The 17,910-nt window shown below is 34.6% G+C and overlaps 1 protein-coding gene and 1 pseudogene across 1 annotated transcript; both read left to right on the forward strand.

The window, feature by feature from the left end:
* Window positions 1-612: 612 nt before the first annotated feature.
* Window positions 613-4,727, forward strand: LOC133188904 (uncharacterized). Its single transcript, XM_061324383.1, has 3 exons — window positions 613-814; window positions 3,954-4,097; window positions 4,383-4,727. The coding sequence occupies exons 1-3, from the start codon at window positions 613-615 to the stop codon at window positions 4,544-4,546; spliced, it is 510 nt and encodes a 169-aa protein (XP_061180367.1). The 3' UTR covers window positions 4,547-4,727.
* Window positions 4,728-12,538: 7,811 nt separating this feature from the next.
* Window positions 12,539-15,883, forward strand: LOC133196547 (uncharacterized; annotated as a pseudogene).
* Window positions 15,884-17,910: the final 2,027 nt, after the last annotated feature.

Raw genomic sequence — 17,910 nt, forward strand, 5'->3', positions numbered from 1 at the left:
ATTACAAATTTATTTTGATAAATTTTTGGGCTAAGTTTATACCAAGACAGGTGAGGCAATGACAGAATCTGAAAGGAAAGATCAAACGCAGTTCCGAATGCCTATGACAGTCGTTTCCTCCAAATGTTCCTCAGCATTCATAAATCGGATTATGATTGAAGGAATAATGCAATACTCATTATTTCATTTTTATCATTACATTATGTCAATTATTATTTCAATAACGAAAATCTCGAATATCAATCAAGTCAAAATAAATTGGTCAAACTCGATCGCATGTTGATTTATAGATACATGTAAGCCTCCATGAAAAATACGTGAATTTTTTAATACATAAGATAGAGTTAAATTCATTTGCACGTGTATATATAAGAAAAGTCGGTTTTGGTTCTGTGAAACTTTCAGAAATTTTCCGCTTTTATTTCATTAGGGAGAACAGGAAAAGTGTTTATTTAAAAATCAAAATATTATCAGTGGAGATAATCTATTTATGAATAAGGATAAAAGTTTTCTTGTCTATTAATATTAATGATTCTATCATAAGCATGGGATGTATTTTTAGTTATGAAATATAACACATTATATTTGTACTATTTTTTTCAGATTTGAAACATGGAAAGCTCTAAATCTTTGCTAATTGCACTATTGCTAACAATATGTGCGGTTATCTTCCAACTGATTGGTTTGGCGTCACCTTACTGGATATTTCTTGATTTAAAGATAGCCAAAGCAAACGCTGGTTTATGGAAAGCGTGTACCGAAACAGTTTTGACTGGAAACACGATATGCAGTGATGTGGAACTTACAGATGACGGTACAGATAAACACTTTGAAAATTATAACGATGATTAAACAATTTTTTCATAAAAGGGAAAACCTATATCAAGGGTGAAAACATTTTGATCAAAGTGATAGCCCTTAATATACTTGGCTTGATTTTCAAGTAAGTCTAAATAAATATATCTCTTCTCTCAAAATGTACAAAAAATTATCTGAAAGGTTTGATGCAGATATCAGACACCTCATTCTAGAGTCAAATTAAGTGTAGATTTTCAGTGCTACATTATGACAAGACGACATTTTCACTTACCGTACTTGAACTGGATTTTATTTTTCATAAAAATCCTCACAAACAAAGATATATCGCAGGGTCGAGTAAACGTTCAACCAAGTCACTATGCTTACATTAACTGCTATGAAGGAAAAACTTCAAACACCTTGTGCTACAACATATTTAAGAAGTGGTGTAAATCAAAAGTGGATTTAAGAAAACTTAAAAGAAATTTTGAAAAATTTGAAATCTTAATTTTTTTCAAAGATTAATAGCATCAAAACATATGACTTTTTACGCTTTATACAACCATTTCTCGGGATAAATTAAGGATCAGGCTTTTTGACATCATAGACAACTGCTTCCTCAGTAAAAATGGAACTCGTAAATTTTCATATCTTGTGATTGGTCCTCTACAAAATTACTTTGTAAACAATCATTCTAATTCTACATGTACATACAAGTAATCCGAAATTGATTCAAAAAAGATTTGGAGTTCATCATTGACGATATATATGTAGTCTTTGGGGACCAAGTTTTCCATTAATCTGTCGGAATTTGATGGGAATTAATTGTGCTTCTCTACTTGCCGACCTGTTTTTATATATGCATTCTTATGAAGTAAAATTTATTCAAAAACTTTTAATCGAGATGCCGTAGCCTTCAACGCAACTTTTAGAAATATTGACGTCCCATCAATTAACAATAGTTACTTTCATTCATGTTTCGACTCAATATATCCCAGTGAACTCGAAATAAAAAAAACAACAGAGTTTGCGATATCTGTTTCATATTTGGGTGTTTTACTGATTACTGACGATAATTGCCAACTAAATAACTAAACTGTATAATAAACAGGATGACTTATCCTTCCCCATCATCATCTTCTCTTTTTATGTTGTTATATTCCAACATCACTCCCATATGGTGTTTATGTCTCCCAAATGATTTGATACACAAGAGACTGCTTTGAGTGTGATCAATTTTTAAACCGAGGCAAGCTACTAACAGCTAAGTTGATGCTACAGAGATTTCAACCCCGTTTAAAGTCAGCATTTCGCAATTTCTACGGTCATTATAATGACCTTGTTTGTAAATACAACCTATTTGGGTCGCATTCTATCTGACATGTATCATTCTATCTTTTAGGTCATTGTTTTATACTAAATTTGACTACGGAGTAATCCGTTTACCTGTTTATATGATCGATACATGGGACTCACAGCAGGTGTGACCGGTCGACAGGATATGATTAATCCTCTCAGTCACCTGATCCCACCTCTGGTGTTTCCAAGGATCCGTACGCGTGTTTTAGCCTTGTTCACGATTCTTATTGATCACTGGATTTCTGAGATTGATCAATGTTCGTTATTTTCGGCTTTTACAATAATTATAAAAAGTTCATTTATTTATTTATTTATTTTTTGTAATAAGAGGGTTGACCCTAAAGTAATGTCTCAACTACTTTAAAATCCTTGACAATCAAATGTTCTCAACAAAATTTTGCATACAGATACCCCCTATTTAATTTTACCTTCGCCTTGAAATTTCATTCCGTATATATCCTACTTTTTAAAATATTGAGATAAACACCACAAAGAAGGTTTTGTCTATCGCCACACGGCACAGATGTTAATGACGTCGTTATGACGTTACTTTTCGGTACTCATTTTCTTTTCAACCGCAAATCTTTATAACCTCTTACATGTTTCTTTTTAATAAACATTTCCTTCATTTTGTGATTAAATGTCTTGTTAAAATGTGTAGTTTTAAATGATTTAAACTTTATGGAAATGATATTTCTACATTCCTTTTGAGTAGATCTTACTATCGTCAGATTCAGGAGTAATTAAGTGACGTTAAAGGTTGACTGATCGTCCACTCCTGTTTTCCTTGTCGGTTGAAATGTTGAAAAGGTTGATAACCCGACTTGACGTCCAAACATTATGAACTAATAAGGGAAATATTTAACATAATAAAGACGGAAATTAGCAAATGCCTGGAAGGAGAAAGTGCGTGGAAGCATTTCTCGTCCATTCGTCTTGAATCCTCTCTGCATTAAATCTACATGCATGTAACGCACAGCAGAATGAATGTGCAAATGCACAATGACAATTTAAAAAAATATATATATTTGAAATAACCAGATGTTTAGCACACATTGGGAGTGTACATGAAATATAAAGTTTTGTGTAGATTTAGACGATTTATGGACCTGAAAATAAGTACCTAAAGATAACGTCATTGCAACGTTGGTAACATTTTTTACTGCAGCAATAGAAGAAATTTTACTTTGTGTTTATTTAATATTTTAAAAAGTATTGCATTTATTTAATCTGAATGGAATTTTAAAATGGGGGTAAAAAGGATGGAGGTATTGTGTTTAAGTATAGAAAATTTTGTTGATAACTTTAGAATTTTGAAGATTGTATTGCAGTTGTGACTTTACTATTGGGTAAGTCAATCCTTGTAAAAGTTAAACCAGCCAGTTTGAAAACTATATTGCCTCAAGGATCTCTGACTGTCTTTTATGCCACTACCGCTGTTTCCAGATTCAGAGATTTTTTTCTTTATTTTTTTCATATTTTTAATTTATTTTTTATTTATTTATTTATTTTTTTTTGAAAAATTTTAATTGCAGGTAAGCGTAAACCTCAATGAAAGAAATATGTACACTTTACATCATACCAGCGATGCGAGTACCGTAACAGTGTTGAATGCTTTGTGTTTATATTGTACACTTAACTCCTGCCAAAGCAAACTGTACATATAACACTGACATTCTTCACTTGATTTAACAGCTTAATTACAAGGTCTATATTGGCCATCGTACAAAGTGCAGGTAAAGCAAATGACAAATTACAAATGCCGTATCTAGGAAAATTAAATTTTCTGATTACAGACTGGCTCAAGGCAGTCCGAGCAATGAGCATCCTTGGCTTTCTGGTTTTAGTGGTACCAGTAATCATGGTAGTATTAAAACTGTTTGTTCTGAAAGACAAGAAACCAATTTTATTGGTAGCAATAGGCACAGCATTTGTTGGAGGTGAGACATTTGATTAAGGGTTGTATTTTGATTCATTTTTTTAATTTCATAATGATTTAAAATGTTTCATGAAAAATACTTTCAAACGAAAATGTCAAATGTTGGAAATAATGTAGAATAAATAACTTTAAAAGGAACTATTTGGTATAGTTCTTATTTCAAGCTTTAAAAATCACACGAATAATTTACATAAACTTTTATCTTTCTTGCTGTTTCCCAATGAACATATTTTAGTGGTTTCTCAGTTTCAAATACAGATGTATTTTTTTATATTCTATTTTATAGCGGTGTTTATCCTGATATCAATAGCAGTGTATGCCGCCAAAACAAACGACTTGTACAAAAACATAGACTTCAACTACCACTTTGCTTTCGCCTTCAGCATCATAGGAATGATAGCGGCGATCGGAGCAGGTGTCGTCATGTTGGTAGAGAGGGTGAAACAATAACTTGTCACCATTCTCCTTATTTCTAAACCACTAGTTCAGGAATAGTAGCATTTTAGTTTCAGTACTAATAAAACATTTATAGCTTTATCTGTTAGATATAATTCAGTTGCACATGTATTTTTGTATCTACTCTACAACATAATTTAAAATTGTAGATTACTAATCATTGTTCATTGTATTTTATAACCATGGTTAAATAAAATTTTATTAAAAGGTTGCCTCCTTATTTATGCTTTATACAGACCATGGACTATTCCCTCCATCTTTTATCGTATCTGACTATCATTTCAAGTATCATAAATTACATAAGCAACACTATAAAATAAACAAGCTAATTCAGATAATTTGTGTAACCCGCTTAGGGAAAAAAGAAGAGCATGCGCAGTTCTGGGATGTGGGTCGATTTGTAGAATTATTAAATGTATACATGTATATTGAAGCATATAAAAATGCCATTATGGATATAAAGATTTGATTGCTTATTCTTTAAAATGTGTATAGAAGATTCTTTTTAAGATATAGAATACTTATCACACTATAAAAATGATTTTATGAGTTTGTACACACCAGACGTCATAACTTTTTCATTTCACATGTTGAATACTATAATTTAGTTAATAAAAAAAAAAAAAAAAGATCCTCTGAGTATTGAACCCGGGTCTCTCGCTTGTTAATCCAGCATCATTCTGCTAGACCACGGAGCCACTTGATTATACAGCAGATTAAATGCAAACAGTAGGTCACATATAATGTTTATATATACGTTCGATATTGTCAAAATTTTACACAATACATGGTGTCTAATTTAGCCTTTACTAAACAGTTCTAATAGATGTAACTAGAATATAAAGTCCGCCGACAACCTGTATTATACGTAATAACTCTCCACATGCCCCTGTGCTAAAAATAGTGCCAAGCGACTTTTAATACAATAAATAAAAAAAAAAAACCCGGGGCGGGACACTTTTAGAGGGGCGAGAGAGGCCATAGGGAGTTATGGTATAAAATTTCATTGCAAAAGTTCAAAAGCTTCTTGAGATATCGCCCGGAAACGAAAGTGTTACACACAGACGGAATTTATAAATTAATGACCTTGAACTTTGACCTTTTGACCTCAAAATCAATAGGGGTCTTCCATAGGCCAAAGGGAGTTGTTGTGTAAAATTTCATTGTAAAACCTCAAAGAATTCGCGAGATACAGCGCGGAAACGAAAGTGTTAAAACAGAGAATTTATTAATTTATGACCTTGACGTTTGACCTTTTTACCTCAAAATCACAGACAGACCCAAATTAATATCCCCCACTCAGTGAAAGCGGGGGACAATAATTTAAAATAAATATCATCAACATACATCAGCCAGCCTTAAATAACCATTACCAGCAAAGAATAGGTATTAACAACAGAAATAACAATACATACAATGTGATAGGTTTATTGATATAACTAACATTTTAATCATGCATACCTAAATATTCTTAACAAAATGTGCTGTTTTGAGATACTTGTGATTTCTGGAAAAATATAATGTAATTCATTAATTCATTATATTTATTCATTTCATAAAAGCTGGAAAATCTCGCAAGATTTAAATACTAGTAAGTCAAAAATCCTCAAAAGAATTTCGAATTAATATGCTAAAATGACAAAACTTGAGCATTAGCGTCACTGAAGAGACATAATTTGTCGAAATGCGCTTCTGGTGCATCAAAATTGGTACCTTGTATGATTTATATTAATACAATTTTGTACATGATGTACCGAAATAAAACAACATAGCTAACATGTGTAGTATTTTTCTGATAAATTAAGGAAATATGCCAAAAATTTCCCTTTTCTGAAAAAATTATATTTTTTCGGGTTTATTGATTAGTGTGCATGGTTTCATTACTTTTTATTGAATTCATTTTATTCAATTGTTTAACTTAACGGAACTCTTTCATGATGAGATAGGAAACATCTGTTAGCAATGGACAATGTGATGTTGAATAAAACCCTAACAAAAAAATACTAGAGTAACCTATAGTTAACTATAGCATCAAAGTAAAAACTTTGAAACTTTGATTTACTACATGTATAGTGAAAACTTTGGAACTTTGATTTACTATAGTTAAAACTTTGAAAATTTGATTTACTTTAGTAAAACTTTGAAACCTTGATTTACTATAGTGAAAACGTTGATACTTTGATTTTCTATAGTAAAATCTTTGAAACTTTGATATACTATAGTGAAAACTTGAAACTTTGATTTGCTATAATGAAAAATTTCATACTTTGATTTACTATAGTAAAAACTTTGAAACTTCGTTTTATTTTGGAAAAAAAAAGAACTTTAATACTTTTATCAACTTTAGCAAAAATTATGAAACTTTGATTAACTTTAGTAAAAACTTTGAAAATTTGATCTACCGTAGTGAAAACTTTGAAATTTTGATTTACTTTTGTGAAAACTTTGAATAACTATACATCCGTTTTGCGAATTACGTTTTGGATTCAAATTATTGGCATTATATTTCATGGTCAAAATTCATAAAAGCTTCAGAGACCTTTTAATAAACCCAACCCTCCCTTGGAAAAAATTGCAAGTACAAGAAATAAATTTTAATGCTAGGTTATCTCTCCCGCTGATAGACCAATAGATAAACAACATATATTCAAATATAATAAAATTTAATGCTGATGTAGTGTAAGTCTCTTTTTGTAGAGAAAGGAAAATAATATACTATAAAATGAAAGAGCTAGGTTCACTTTATGCATAAAATTGCCCTGTCCTTATATCATTAATTCACTATCACCCTCTGCCCGATTTCATATATCAAAATAAAGTAGAGACTTTGTTCTTTCATTTCTTATAACAAAATTTCTTTTTGAGAATCCAGGTATTGGATAACAATCTATTAGAAAATGCAATGTTCTTGAATTTTGCAGAAAACATGCGTATTTAACTATCTTCAACAAAGAATTAAAATATGAGCACAGCCCACGATCCAAAAATTAAAACATGCTTTGTGATCTTCAGAAACAGATCTTTCTTCATGTAATTGCATATTTTGGATCAGAGGTTGTGCTCTATATGAAATATTGAAAAAATACTTCAACTTTTGGCCATTTTTAAAGGAATGTACAGGATATGGGGAAAATGACGCATTTTATGACGTCATAGTGCATTGACTAGAGAGAAAATTACGTCATGTTCAATAGATACACGGTCACCAAGGGTCCAAGTGATAAATACTGCATTTTCAACCAAAACTGAGCAGTTTCGATTTTTCAGAAATTCTCAGGGCCAAAAATGGTTCTAAGTGGCTCTTGCTCTTTGAGTCATTTAGAACCAAAATATCTGCTCCTTCAACTTCAGTAAACATGTATTTTCTTAATTTATAAATACAAAAATATTGCATTTAAATTAACTAATTTGTAAATTTCAATTAAGATATACAACAACCCCAGCCCACCCCACCCCCACCCCAAAATGGCAAAATAAGCAAAGAAGTATTAAAATACTTTAATAAGTTTATAAACTGTAGTGAAAACTTTGAAACTTTGATTTACTATAGTAAAAACTTTGATACTTTGATTTACTACAGTGAAAACTTTGGAACTTTATTTGATTTTCTATTTATCATTAAGTCAAATGCTGACTGACGTTTTTCATACTAATTGTTAGGCCATTATTTACACACTGAATTGTAGACGGATTTTTCACCTATGATGTTTTAGAGGTCCGTGTTTTCTCTGCTCCAAAATTTGCTTTGTTTAATAGACTTCTAAGCTTGAATACTGTTGAATACTGTTCGTTATTTCCATCTTTTTCATTACTATGGTTAAAACTTTGAAACTTTGATTTACTATAGTAAAAACTTTGATACTTTGATTTACTTTAGTAAAAACTTTGAAACTTTGATTAACTGTAGTGAAAACTTTGAAACTTTGGTTAACTATAGTAAAAACTTTAATTTGTTACTTTGATTAACTTTAGTTGCAGGTAACTATAGTAAACTATAGTTAACCATTATAGTATTTTATGTTAGGGAATGCGAGATCAATCATTGTGGATTTTTAAAGGAGAGATTAGAAAGAAGTCCTATTGAAATGTCTTGCTGAACATTCGTTGAACCAAGGTAATAAAACTTGAAAGGAGCTAATCCCCATGTAATTTTTTATCAATGCTATTCACGAAGGCAACTTTTCTATTCAAATTCAATAATATTTCGATAATCGTTATTTTTGGAAGCTGATAAAATACTCTAAACATTTCTAATTAGACAACCTGCTATTTGAAGTTCAATTCTTGTTAATACATTGTTTTAGACAATACTGATTGCAAGAATCATTCGACTGTCACTATCATAAACAATGTTATGCAGTGGAAGTCAAGCGAGATTTAGAGCTTCCTTTTCTTCACCGCAAAAACGCTGCATTAAGTGAGACAAATGGAGGTAATCGCGATACTAAGTATTTTCGCTATTTTCTGGATTACCCAAGCCAAGAAAATAAGGGATCAGCAAACCAGAAATATTCCTTTTGATAGAATAGGAATAGGAGGATATCAAGGAATTCATATTTGGGGGGGGGGGGGGTCTTTTTTTCTTTCTTTTTTTTTTTTTTGCCAAAACCACAAAAATTAATCACATAAATGATACCTCGATAAAAAATAATTAAGGGTGAAATTTATCAACTGATTCAAAAAGTAATTTTTATTCTGGAAGAGTACATAATGACAAATTCTCCGATTCAATGTGTTAATATTGTTTTACGCATTCACCAATCACAGAAACCCATCGTCAAAATGTCAACACATGCACACAATTAAGAACAATGAAAGATTGATTGGTTGTTGTTCGCGAATTTTTCACTCATATAGAGACGTCACAAATACCAGTGAAGGACTTCAAATTTAGACCTATACTCGGCTCTTAGGGCCTTTGAGCAGTAAGAGTTCTTTATCGTGCCAATGCGTGACACGGTGCCTTGATTTTTTTAATGTCTCATCCAAAAGACCCATAACTTTCACATCTAAACCCGGTGTTGTAGAGGGAAGTCTAACTCTAGAGCCATACTTCCCTCCAAAATCTCAAAAGAGAATAAGTCTCACTTTAGAGTCTTACTTCCCCCCTGTAAGATTTGCTCTAGAGTGATACTATCCCCTTGGGAAAGACCAATTCAAGGGCCATGTTTCACGTTGAAATCCTACTCTAGAGTGAAACACCCCCTCCCCCATGAAATTAAATTCTAAATTTGTCAACATATTGGAAAGGAAAAGGAGGATATAAATTTTCTGTTTTAAGGTAGCCGACTGGGGTTTTATTGTGTGAAAACTACAATAGAGAAACTCTTTAATTTTTTACCACATGTAACTTACATTGACCTCAGAGTACATGCAAAGTTTAGGGAAAATCTATCGTCTAGGTATTTTTTAGGGACCGTCTCAAAATACAGGTACATTTACATGTACTATAGGATTATATGGGAGAGTTCCAATTTTTCGCACTTCAAACCAAATTATACAAATACTACAATAGACTTTCTGCTCAAATTATAATATGTGATGAGTTAAACTATATTGTACATTATATGTAAGAAACACAAAATTCTACCGTTTGGTTTCCAGAGGGGGCATCTCACAATGTCAAAATTAACGAAATTTTCCTGTTTTTTGGAGCACTACAAAATATGACAGATACAAAAAAAAAATAATAAAAATATTTGTGAAATGTCGCCCACGTGGCGCAGTGGTTAGAGCGTCTGCTCTAGAGTCGCGAAGTAAGGAGTTGATCCCTACGTCGCGGGTTCGAATCCCACTGTGGGACGTGGAGACTGGTCCTTCGGATGAGACCGTATAAACCGAGGTCCCGTGTCGCAGATGGTGCTGGCACGAAAACGATCCCTCACTGCTCAATGGTCGTAAGTGCTGAGTATAGGACAAAATTTGCAGCTCTCCACCGGCAAGTGGTGGCTTCTCCATATGAGTGAAAAATTTTCGAGAGGGACATTAAACAACATACAAATAAACATACAAACATATTTGTGAGATTCTCAAATTTCTATGTTTTAAATCTCAATACTTTTATATTATACCTATTCTTTTATAACATTTTTAATGACCCTCTCTTAAAGAACTTCAGTTTATCATAACGTCACAAACACACTATTACGACGTCAATCTACCTATCGGTTGAGAAATCGTTTTAAATTCAGTTCTATAAAATTTTGATTAGATTTTTCAACCTGAGATTTCTTAATTTTGTTAAATTTTATCAATCATGTGAAAATAGTTGCTTTAAAAGAGTAAATACGCTTTATTTTACTATGATGCGCAAAGTATCGCGCAATGGAAACCCCAATCGGCCCCCTTAAGTAATGCATGTAGAAACCTATTCAGTACAGTGCAGGAAACTAATTTTGTTACAGCATCGATGCTGATTTGAATGCTTCCTTTGCTTGCTGATTTGAATGCTTCCTTTGCTTGCTGATTTAATGCTAGTAATCCTTATCCTGATGCTGTTTTATAATTAGGTCAATGCTACCGGAAGCAGCATCATGCTACCGGAAGTATATAATGAATTTCAGCATTGCCGTTTAAAGCAATAAAGGTGCCTTTTACAATTATTTGATCATAATATCTCACTTTGTATCAAAAATGTGAATACTTTAACCAATCTTCTTTCTTTCTGTTTTAATTTTTTACTGAATTAAAGCTCATTGATTTTCTGATGCTAGTAGGATAATGCTGGTTTTATGTAAGTCAATGCTGGTTTTATCCTATGCTTGCTGATGCTGATCCTGGTAATGCTGTTTTTTAAATGCTGATCCTGATGCTAGCTCGATCCTGATGCTACTAATGCTTATGCTGATGCTGGTTTATGTAACAAAATTAGTTCCCTGCACTGTAGTAGTACTCATGCTGCCTTATTAACTTTTATTTCATACTATATTAGACATATGAGTATGGTGTACTTATCTAAGCCATTCGAAATAATGAAATAAAATTTCATTGCAAGAGCTCAAAGCTTAAAGTTTTTACGATATCGTCCGGAAACGAAAGTGTTAAACATAGACAGAATAACAGCTAGTCGGACGGACAAACGGACAGTCAGACCCAAATTATCATCCTTCACTTTCAGTGAAAGTGGGGCTATTAATGCACCGCTGTAAAGGTTTGGTAACTAAATCTCTATAGAATAATTGTTAACTTGTAAAAGGAAGATTAAATGAAGGAGGAAAATCCACTGTGGGGGATGTCTGTCTGACTCTACGAGTACTGGTAGACTAGGTCTTCCCGCAGGAAAGTGGAGCTCTAAATTAAAGTGATACTTTCCCTGCTCTAGAACCATTCATCCCCTAGGGTGAAGTCTCACTCTAGAGCAAAACCTCCGGGGGAAGTCTCACTGTAGAGCAGAACTTCCGGAGGGGAGTCTGATTATAGTGGAAGTCTTACTCCACAACACTGGGCGCTTGGCGAAGAAACTGTCACTACCTATGTTAAGTCCTAGGTTTGACGCGGCGCAGCGAACGAGAATCAAACCCGGACATCCCGATCAAGAAGCGAACGTCCTTCCACTAGGCTACCGGGACCGGTTTTTTTAAATACACATTTAACGTAATAAGGCAAAGGTATACAGATAAATAGAGAGTAATTTATTTTAACTCAGTCTGGTTTGTAAAAAAAGCGTTTTATGGATGATTAATTCAACACAATGAACATTGCAATGACGTACTTCGTTATTGTAAACGTAAATATCAAACAAGTTGCTATTACATATGAAAGTAGTGAGAAATTTTATATAAGATAGATTATTGAAATGAATATGAGATAATCTCATTTAATTGAGTGAATGGCATTAGATAATAAGACTCAACTTGGTACAAGCTAACTAGTTCTTAAGAAAGTCAGCATCAGGAGGAGTTAACTAGTATAGCAACTTCCTCTTCCTCTTTCATCCCGCTCAATTCAAGTGGAAACAACAAAGCAGGTTATCAATCTACACTAATCATGCCACCTAAAAGGAAGAGAGATGCCAGGGGAGGAATGGTTTCTCCAGCCAGGGGCAGAGGGTTTAAAAAACCTCGCCAGCACACCAGGCAACAAAGGCCTGAAAATGAAGGGAGAGATCACCAACCAACCCCCCTCCATGCTCAAGAACCCTCCGAGGATGGGAGTGATGCAGCTCTGGACCTGGGGGATTTGGGGACGGCCAGTATTAATTTTGGAAAATCAGACTTTTCTCTAGATTCAAAGCTTTCTGATTTTACTCCTGTGCCAGAACTTAGCATTTTTGACAATGTAGGTCAGCACATTCCTTTAAAACTAAAACAAAAAATTTGGGATGGACAATTTATAGATCTAAGTTTGTTGTTGAAATCAGCAAAAGAAATTGATAATAGTTTGGGGGGCCAAGGTGAAATTAAAATCAGAGATGGAAAATTCTGTATTGTCAAATCAAACGTTGGCTCATACCTGACTATTGAAAAATGGACAAATGCCTTCATGATCTACATCAGTGTCATGTTGGAAAAATATCGAACGAGGGCCCAAGAGTTTTTAAAATATATGCGAGATATCAGATTAGCTGCCACTAGATCTCAAGGCTGGTTCAAATATGATGAGCAATATCGTCTCCGCAAAGCTAGCAATCCTGAATCTTCCTGGGGGATTATAAGTCAGGAATTCTGGTTGCTGTATGTGACTGGCCAGGGCCCCTTTGAAAGCCAAACTCATGTCAATAACACTAAACAATTTTCAGGTGAGAGCAGCACATCTGCTGCTACCCAGTATTGTTACCATTTCAACCAGGGTAAAAAGTGTAATTTCTTCCCCAGGTGCAGCTTCAAGCACATCTGTAGAAGATGCGGAGGCAAACATCCAGCTTCAAACTGCCTCACCAAGTCAGCTTTATAAATTGGGCAAGACCCCTATCAAATTAGATAGAATTATTTACCACACACAAAATTATCCTGATTATCAATTTTTAAGGGAGGGTTTTCAACATGGCTTTAACTTAAAGTATTCTGGTCCTAGAGCACCCGGGTTTTCAAAAAATCTAGCAAGTTTAGGCAGACAAAGTTCAGTTGCAGAGCAGAAAATATATAAAGAAGTTACATTGGGGAGAGTTGCTGGGCCTTTTATTGAACCACCTTTTCCAACATTGCAAGTTTCCCCTTTAGGCCTCGTCCCCAAAAAAGATGGTGACTACCGCCTAATTCACCATCTATCTTATCCAGAAACTGCTTCAATAAATGATTTTATAGACTCGGAACAGAGTTCTGTTACCTATTCATCTATAGATGATGCTGCTACCATTATTAACAAATTAGGAAGGGGGGCCTACCTTTCAAAGTCAGATATTAAATCAGCTTTTAGGTTGCTACCAGTTAATAGCAATGATTTTGATTTGTTAGATTTTAACTTTAACTATGCTTTTTATTATGATAAAATGCTACCATTTGGGTGTAAAATAAGCTGTGCAATCTGGGATCGATTTGCTTGCTTCCTACATTGGCTGACACAGGATCGTTCAAAAAATTCCTCTATTCTACATTATCTGGATGACTTTCGTTCTGCGGCAGGGAGCATTCCATAAGCAAACATACCTTGGACACTTTTCTTTCCCTGTGCAGTGACCTGGGGGTCCCCATTGCAAATGATAAAACAGTATATCCAACCCAAGTTCTTACTTTCTTAGGTGTTGAATTTGATACGGTGGAAATGATCATGAAATTACCATTGGAAAAAATTGATGAAATTAAACAAAAGATAATTGACATTATAAATGTAAAGAAGGTAACACTTAAGCAACTTCAGTCAATACTGGGGCTTTTGAACTTTGCATGTAGAGTTATAGCTCCAGGTAGGGCTTTCTGTCGACGTTTAATTGATGCAACAATCGGTCTTAACAAACCACATCACCACACCAGGGTAACATTAGAAATGAAAGCTGACCTTCAAGTCTGGCTTACTTTCCTTCAATCATTTAATGGCATTTCAGTCATTACAGAGGGCATATGGGTCAATAACAACACTCTACAACTTTACACTGACAGTGCAGGGGGAGACTCCGGGGGATTTGGTATTTATTTCGCAGGCAAGTGGGCATGTGCTCAATGGCCCAGTACTTGGTTTGCACGAGGCATAACCCGAGACATGACTTTTTTAGAGCTTTTTCCCAGTCCAAGTTGCTATTGAATTGTGGAAGCATCAATTTTCACACTGCAGAATTTTGTTTTACATTGACAATATGGCAGTGGTACAGGTCATTAATACATCAACATCAAGGTCACCTAGGGTCATGAAAATTGTAAGAAAACTGGTCCTCACATGTCTCAAGTATGATATTTTAATTAAAGCAAGATACATACCATCCAAGTTAAATTCTATTGCAGATTGTCTCTCTCGTTCACAGTGGGGCAAATTCCGACGGCTAGCACCTACAGCAGATCCATGGCCAACACCAATTCCCAAGAATATTTGGGACATTTAAGAAGTGAGGCAAACAGGCTTATCCAGGGTTCCCTATCAGCAAATACATACAAAGCCTATCAAGGGGCCTTTACCAATTTCAAGAAATTCTTGACCAATTGTGAGATGAAATTGGTTTTTCCTATCCCTATTGACCACTTGCTGAATTTTATTGCCAACTTATCTATTGTAGATACAGCTTACAGAACAGCTGCTCTGTACATTAGTGCTCTATCATATATACACAAATTAAGAGGCATCCAAGATAACACCCAGTCATTTATTGTCAAAAAAGCCCTGCAGGGTCTCCACAAAAAGCGAGGCATCACTGTAGATCCGCGAAGTCCATTAACGATATCCATTTTGCAACGTTTAGTAGCAGCGTTGCCATCAGTTTGTAGATCACCCTATGAGGCAGTTCTATTTTCCACAGTTTTTTCAATTGCATATCATGGTCTGCTTAGGGCAAGTGTCTATCCATAGGTTGCACATCTCGCTTACTAAGAGCAAGGTCCGCATTCTCATTCCCAGGTCGAAAACTGACCAAAATGGCAATTCAACTACATGTACATTGCATATGTCTAGACAACCAAATTCTGATACTTGTCCAGTAATGTGGGTACTCAAGTTTTTGCGTCTGCGTCCAGACAGTGGTTCCATTTTATTCTTCATACATATGGATAACAAAAGTGTAACAAGATACCAATTCAATTGCATGCTACAGAAAGTACTTAAATTTAAGACATTCAGGGACATTTTAGACCACATAGCTTTAGAATAGGTAGAGCCACAGATCTGGCCAAACAGGGGGCTCCTGATTCAGAAATTAAAGCTTTGAGCAGGTGGGAATCAAATGCTTTTCAAAATTACATAAGATTATAATGTGATAGAATAGTTAAATGGAATACAGGCTAATTTTGCCAAAAGTATTCCAGGTTTCAAGACAGTTTAGATAGTGGGATCTTCAATACCTCATTGGACTGGTGAGGAGGCAGGGAGGAGACCAGGTGGAAAGAACCTCAGTCTTGGGATTGACATCACTTGGAAGGGAATAAGAGGGCTGAAATGGGAAGACCTTGACAAAGTGTTAACTGAGGAACTAAAGCATCAACCAAACCCAGATGTATTGATTATCCATGCAGGGTCAAATGATCTCACAACATCTGGCAATACTGCACTAAGAATTTCACATGAAATTCAATGTAGTTTGTATCGTTATAATGTAATGCTTCCAAAAACCTTGCTCATTTGGTCAGCAATGCTTCCCCGTCTTTACTGGCACGGTGCACCTCTAGGCAAGGGCGGGGCTAAGATTGATTTAAAAAGGCGCAAGGTTAACAAAGCTATTAGAAAATATTACGTCTGAAGTTAATGGGGCTTGTATCGTCCATGACAAAAATATCAATGTTCATCAAAGCAGTTTATTTAGATACGATGGAACTCATTTATCAGAAAGGGGAAACAAGGCTTACTTAAATAATATCCAGGATGGTTTGGAATTCATTTTAGGGGGGAAGGGCAAAATTTTTCCTCCTGCATTATTTTGTTCTTATGGGTCAGTCGCGATAACCTGTCAGGGGCTTACAACTGACAAACATTGTTTTCGGCAAATTTAGTGAGGAACTAGTCATTGGCTTAATACTGACGAATATTGTTTGGGGCAAATTGTACTGGGGAACATCATATCGATGTTAGTGGCGGGGTCAAGGGAGAAATCATCCCTGCATAAGCTTAACCTGTTTGTCTCTGCCCATCTGCATCAAAGCATGAGGGGTGTCTCATGGCTGTGTGTTAACATGGAAGTTAAATGCCATTGAGGATATGTGTGGAAGAAGTGTAAATTGCTTGGGGTCTGCAGCATTTTGGTGCTCAGACCCCCTCTACCTCTATAAAAGGAGGAGAGGCTACAGGCTGGTTGGTGTAAAAGTTCTAAACCAGGTAGCAAGCCAGAGATAGGGTGAAAAAGCTGTGCAGCTTGTGTGCCTAGCCACCATGCGTGTCAGGCATGGGGTTCCATGGCACTCGCATCTAAGCGAGGCCACTAGTTTGCCCGTTTGTTTATGGTATCCTAGTTGTCTCCCTTGACTCCTACAAAATTTGCGGCCATTTCCATCCAACATTTTGTGTATTGTACTATAGTGATATGATTGCTTAATAAACTTATGAAAGGTTAAAATTGGCGTTGTCAATTCTCAACAGTGGCTGGAAGACAGTACAGTATAATAATATGAGAAGGTAGAGAAAGCAAAGCCATGGTTGGCTGCAATATTCAATTCGTTTTATGGATGATTAATTCAACACAATGAACATTGCAATGACGTACTTCGTTATTGTAAACGTAAATATCAAACAATTTGCTATTTCATATGAAAGTAGTGAGAAATTTTACATAAATGGATTGTGGCAGGTTCCTAAGAAAAAGTGTTAACTAACACACTAACCATATTGTAGACATGCCAGGTTTAAAAAGCCAAGATAAAACAAAACAAAGAAGAGATTCACAGAAGGATGGTGTGTAAAGTCATCTGTTGAAAATCTAAAAGGTGATATGTTTGTATGAGTGGTCTATCTTTGAGCTTAACTCCACTGAAAGGAAATGAGTAAATAATGTCACATTGAAGGAGGGGGGATATAGTGGTATCTAATGCTACATATGCAGTAGGCCTCTAAACATATACTACTCAACTTAAAACGTTGGAAATACAGGTCAAATTCTACATTAAACCAATGAGTTTCTGTAAAAAGGAATCCAAGTTTAAAAAATCATATTGTTAAGTATTAAATACATCATTTCAGATAATCAAAAGCAAGTTTAGTAATTTTTGTATAAGATACTACGCCGAGTGAGTTTAAGGAATGAGATTTCTCAGTGGTTTTTTGACCCCCTTCGAAATTATATTTTTTTCCTG

This window comes from Saccostrea echinata, unplaced genomic scaffold (assembly GCF_033153115.1).
Source record: "Saccostrea echinata isolate AGI-Se365-2 ecotype Australia unplaced genomic scaffold, CSIRO_AGI_Sech_v1 ptg000001l, whole genome shotgun sequence".
NCBI classification, from domain to species: domain Eukaryota; kingdom Metazoa; phylum Mollusca; class Bivalvia; order Ostreida; family Ostreidae; genus Saccostrea; species Saccostrea echinata.

Bases quoted from the DNA above. Each gene is read 5' to 3' on its own strand.
- LOC133188904 (XM_061324383.1), top strand. From the start codon at position 613: ATGGAAAGCTCTAAATCTTTGCTAATTGCACTATTGCTAACAATATGT. The intron at 815-3,953 runs GTACAGATAAAC...TTCTGATTACAG, and splicing joins TGTGGAACTTACAGATGACG to ACTGGCTCAAGGCAGTCCGA. The intron at 4,098-4,382 runs GTGAGACATTTG...TCTATTTTATAG, and splicing joins AGGCACAGCATTTGTTGGAG to CGGTGTTTATCCTGATATCA.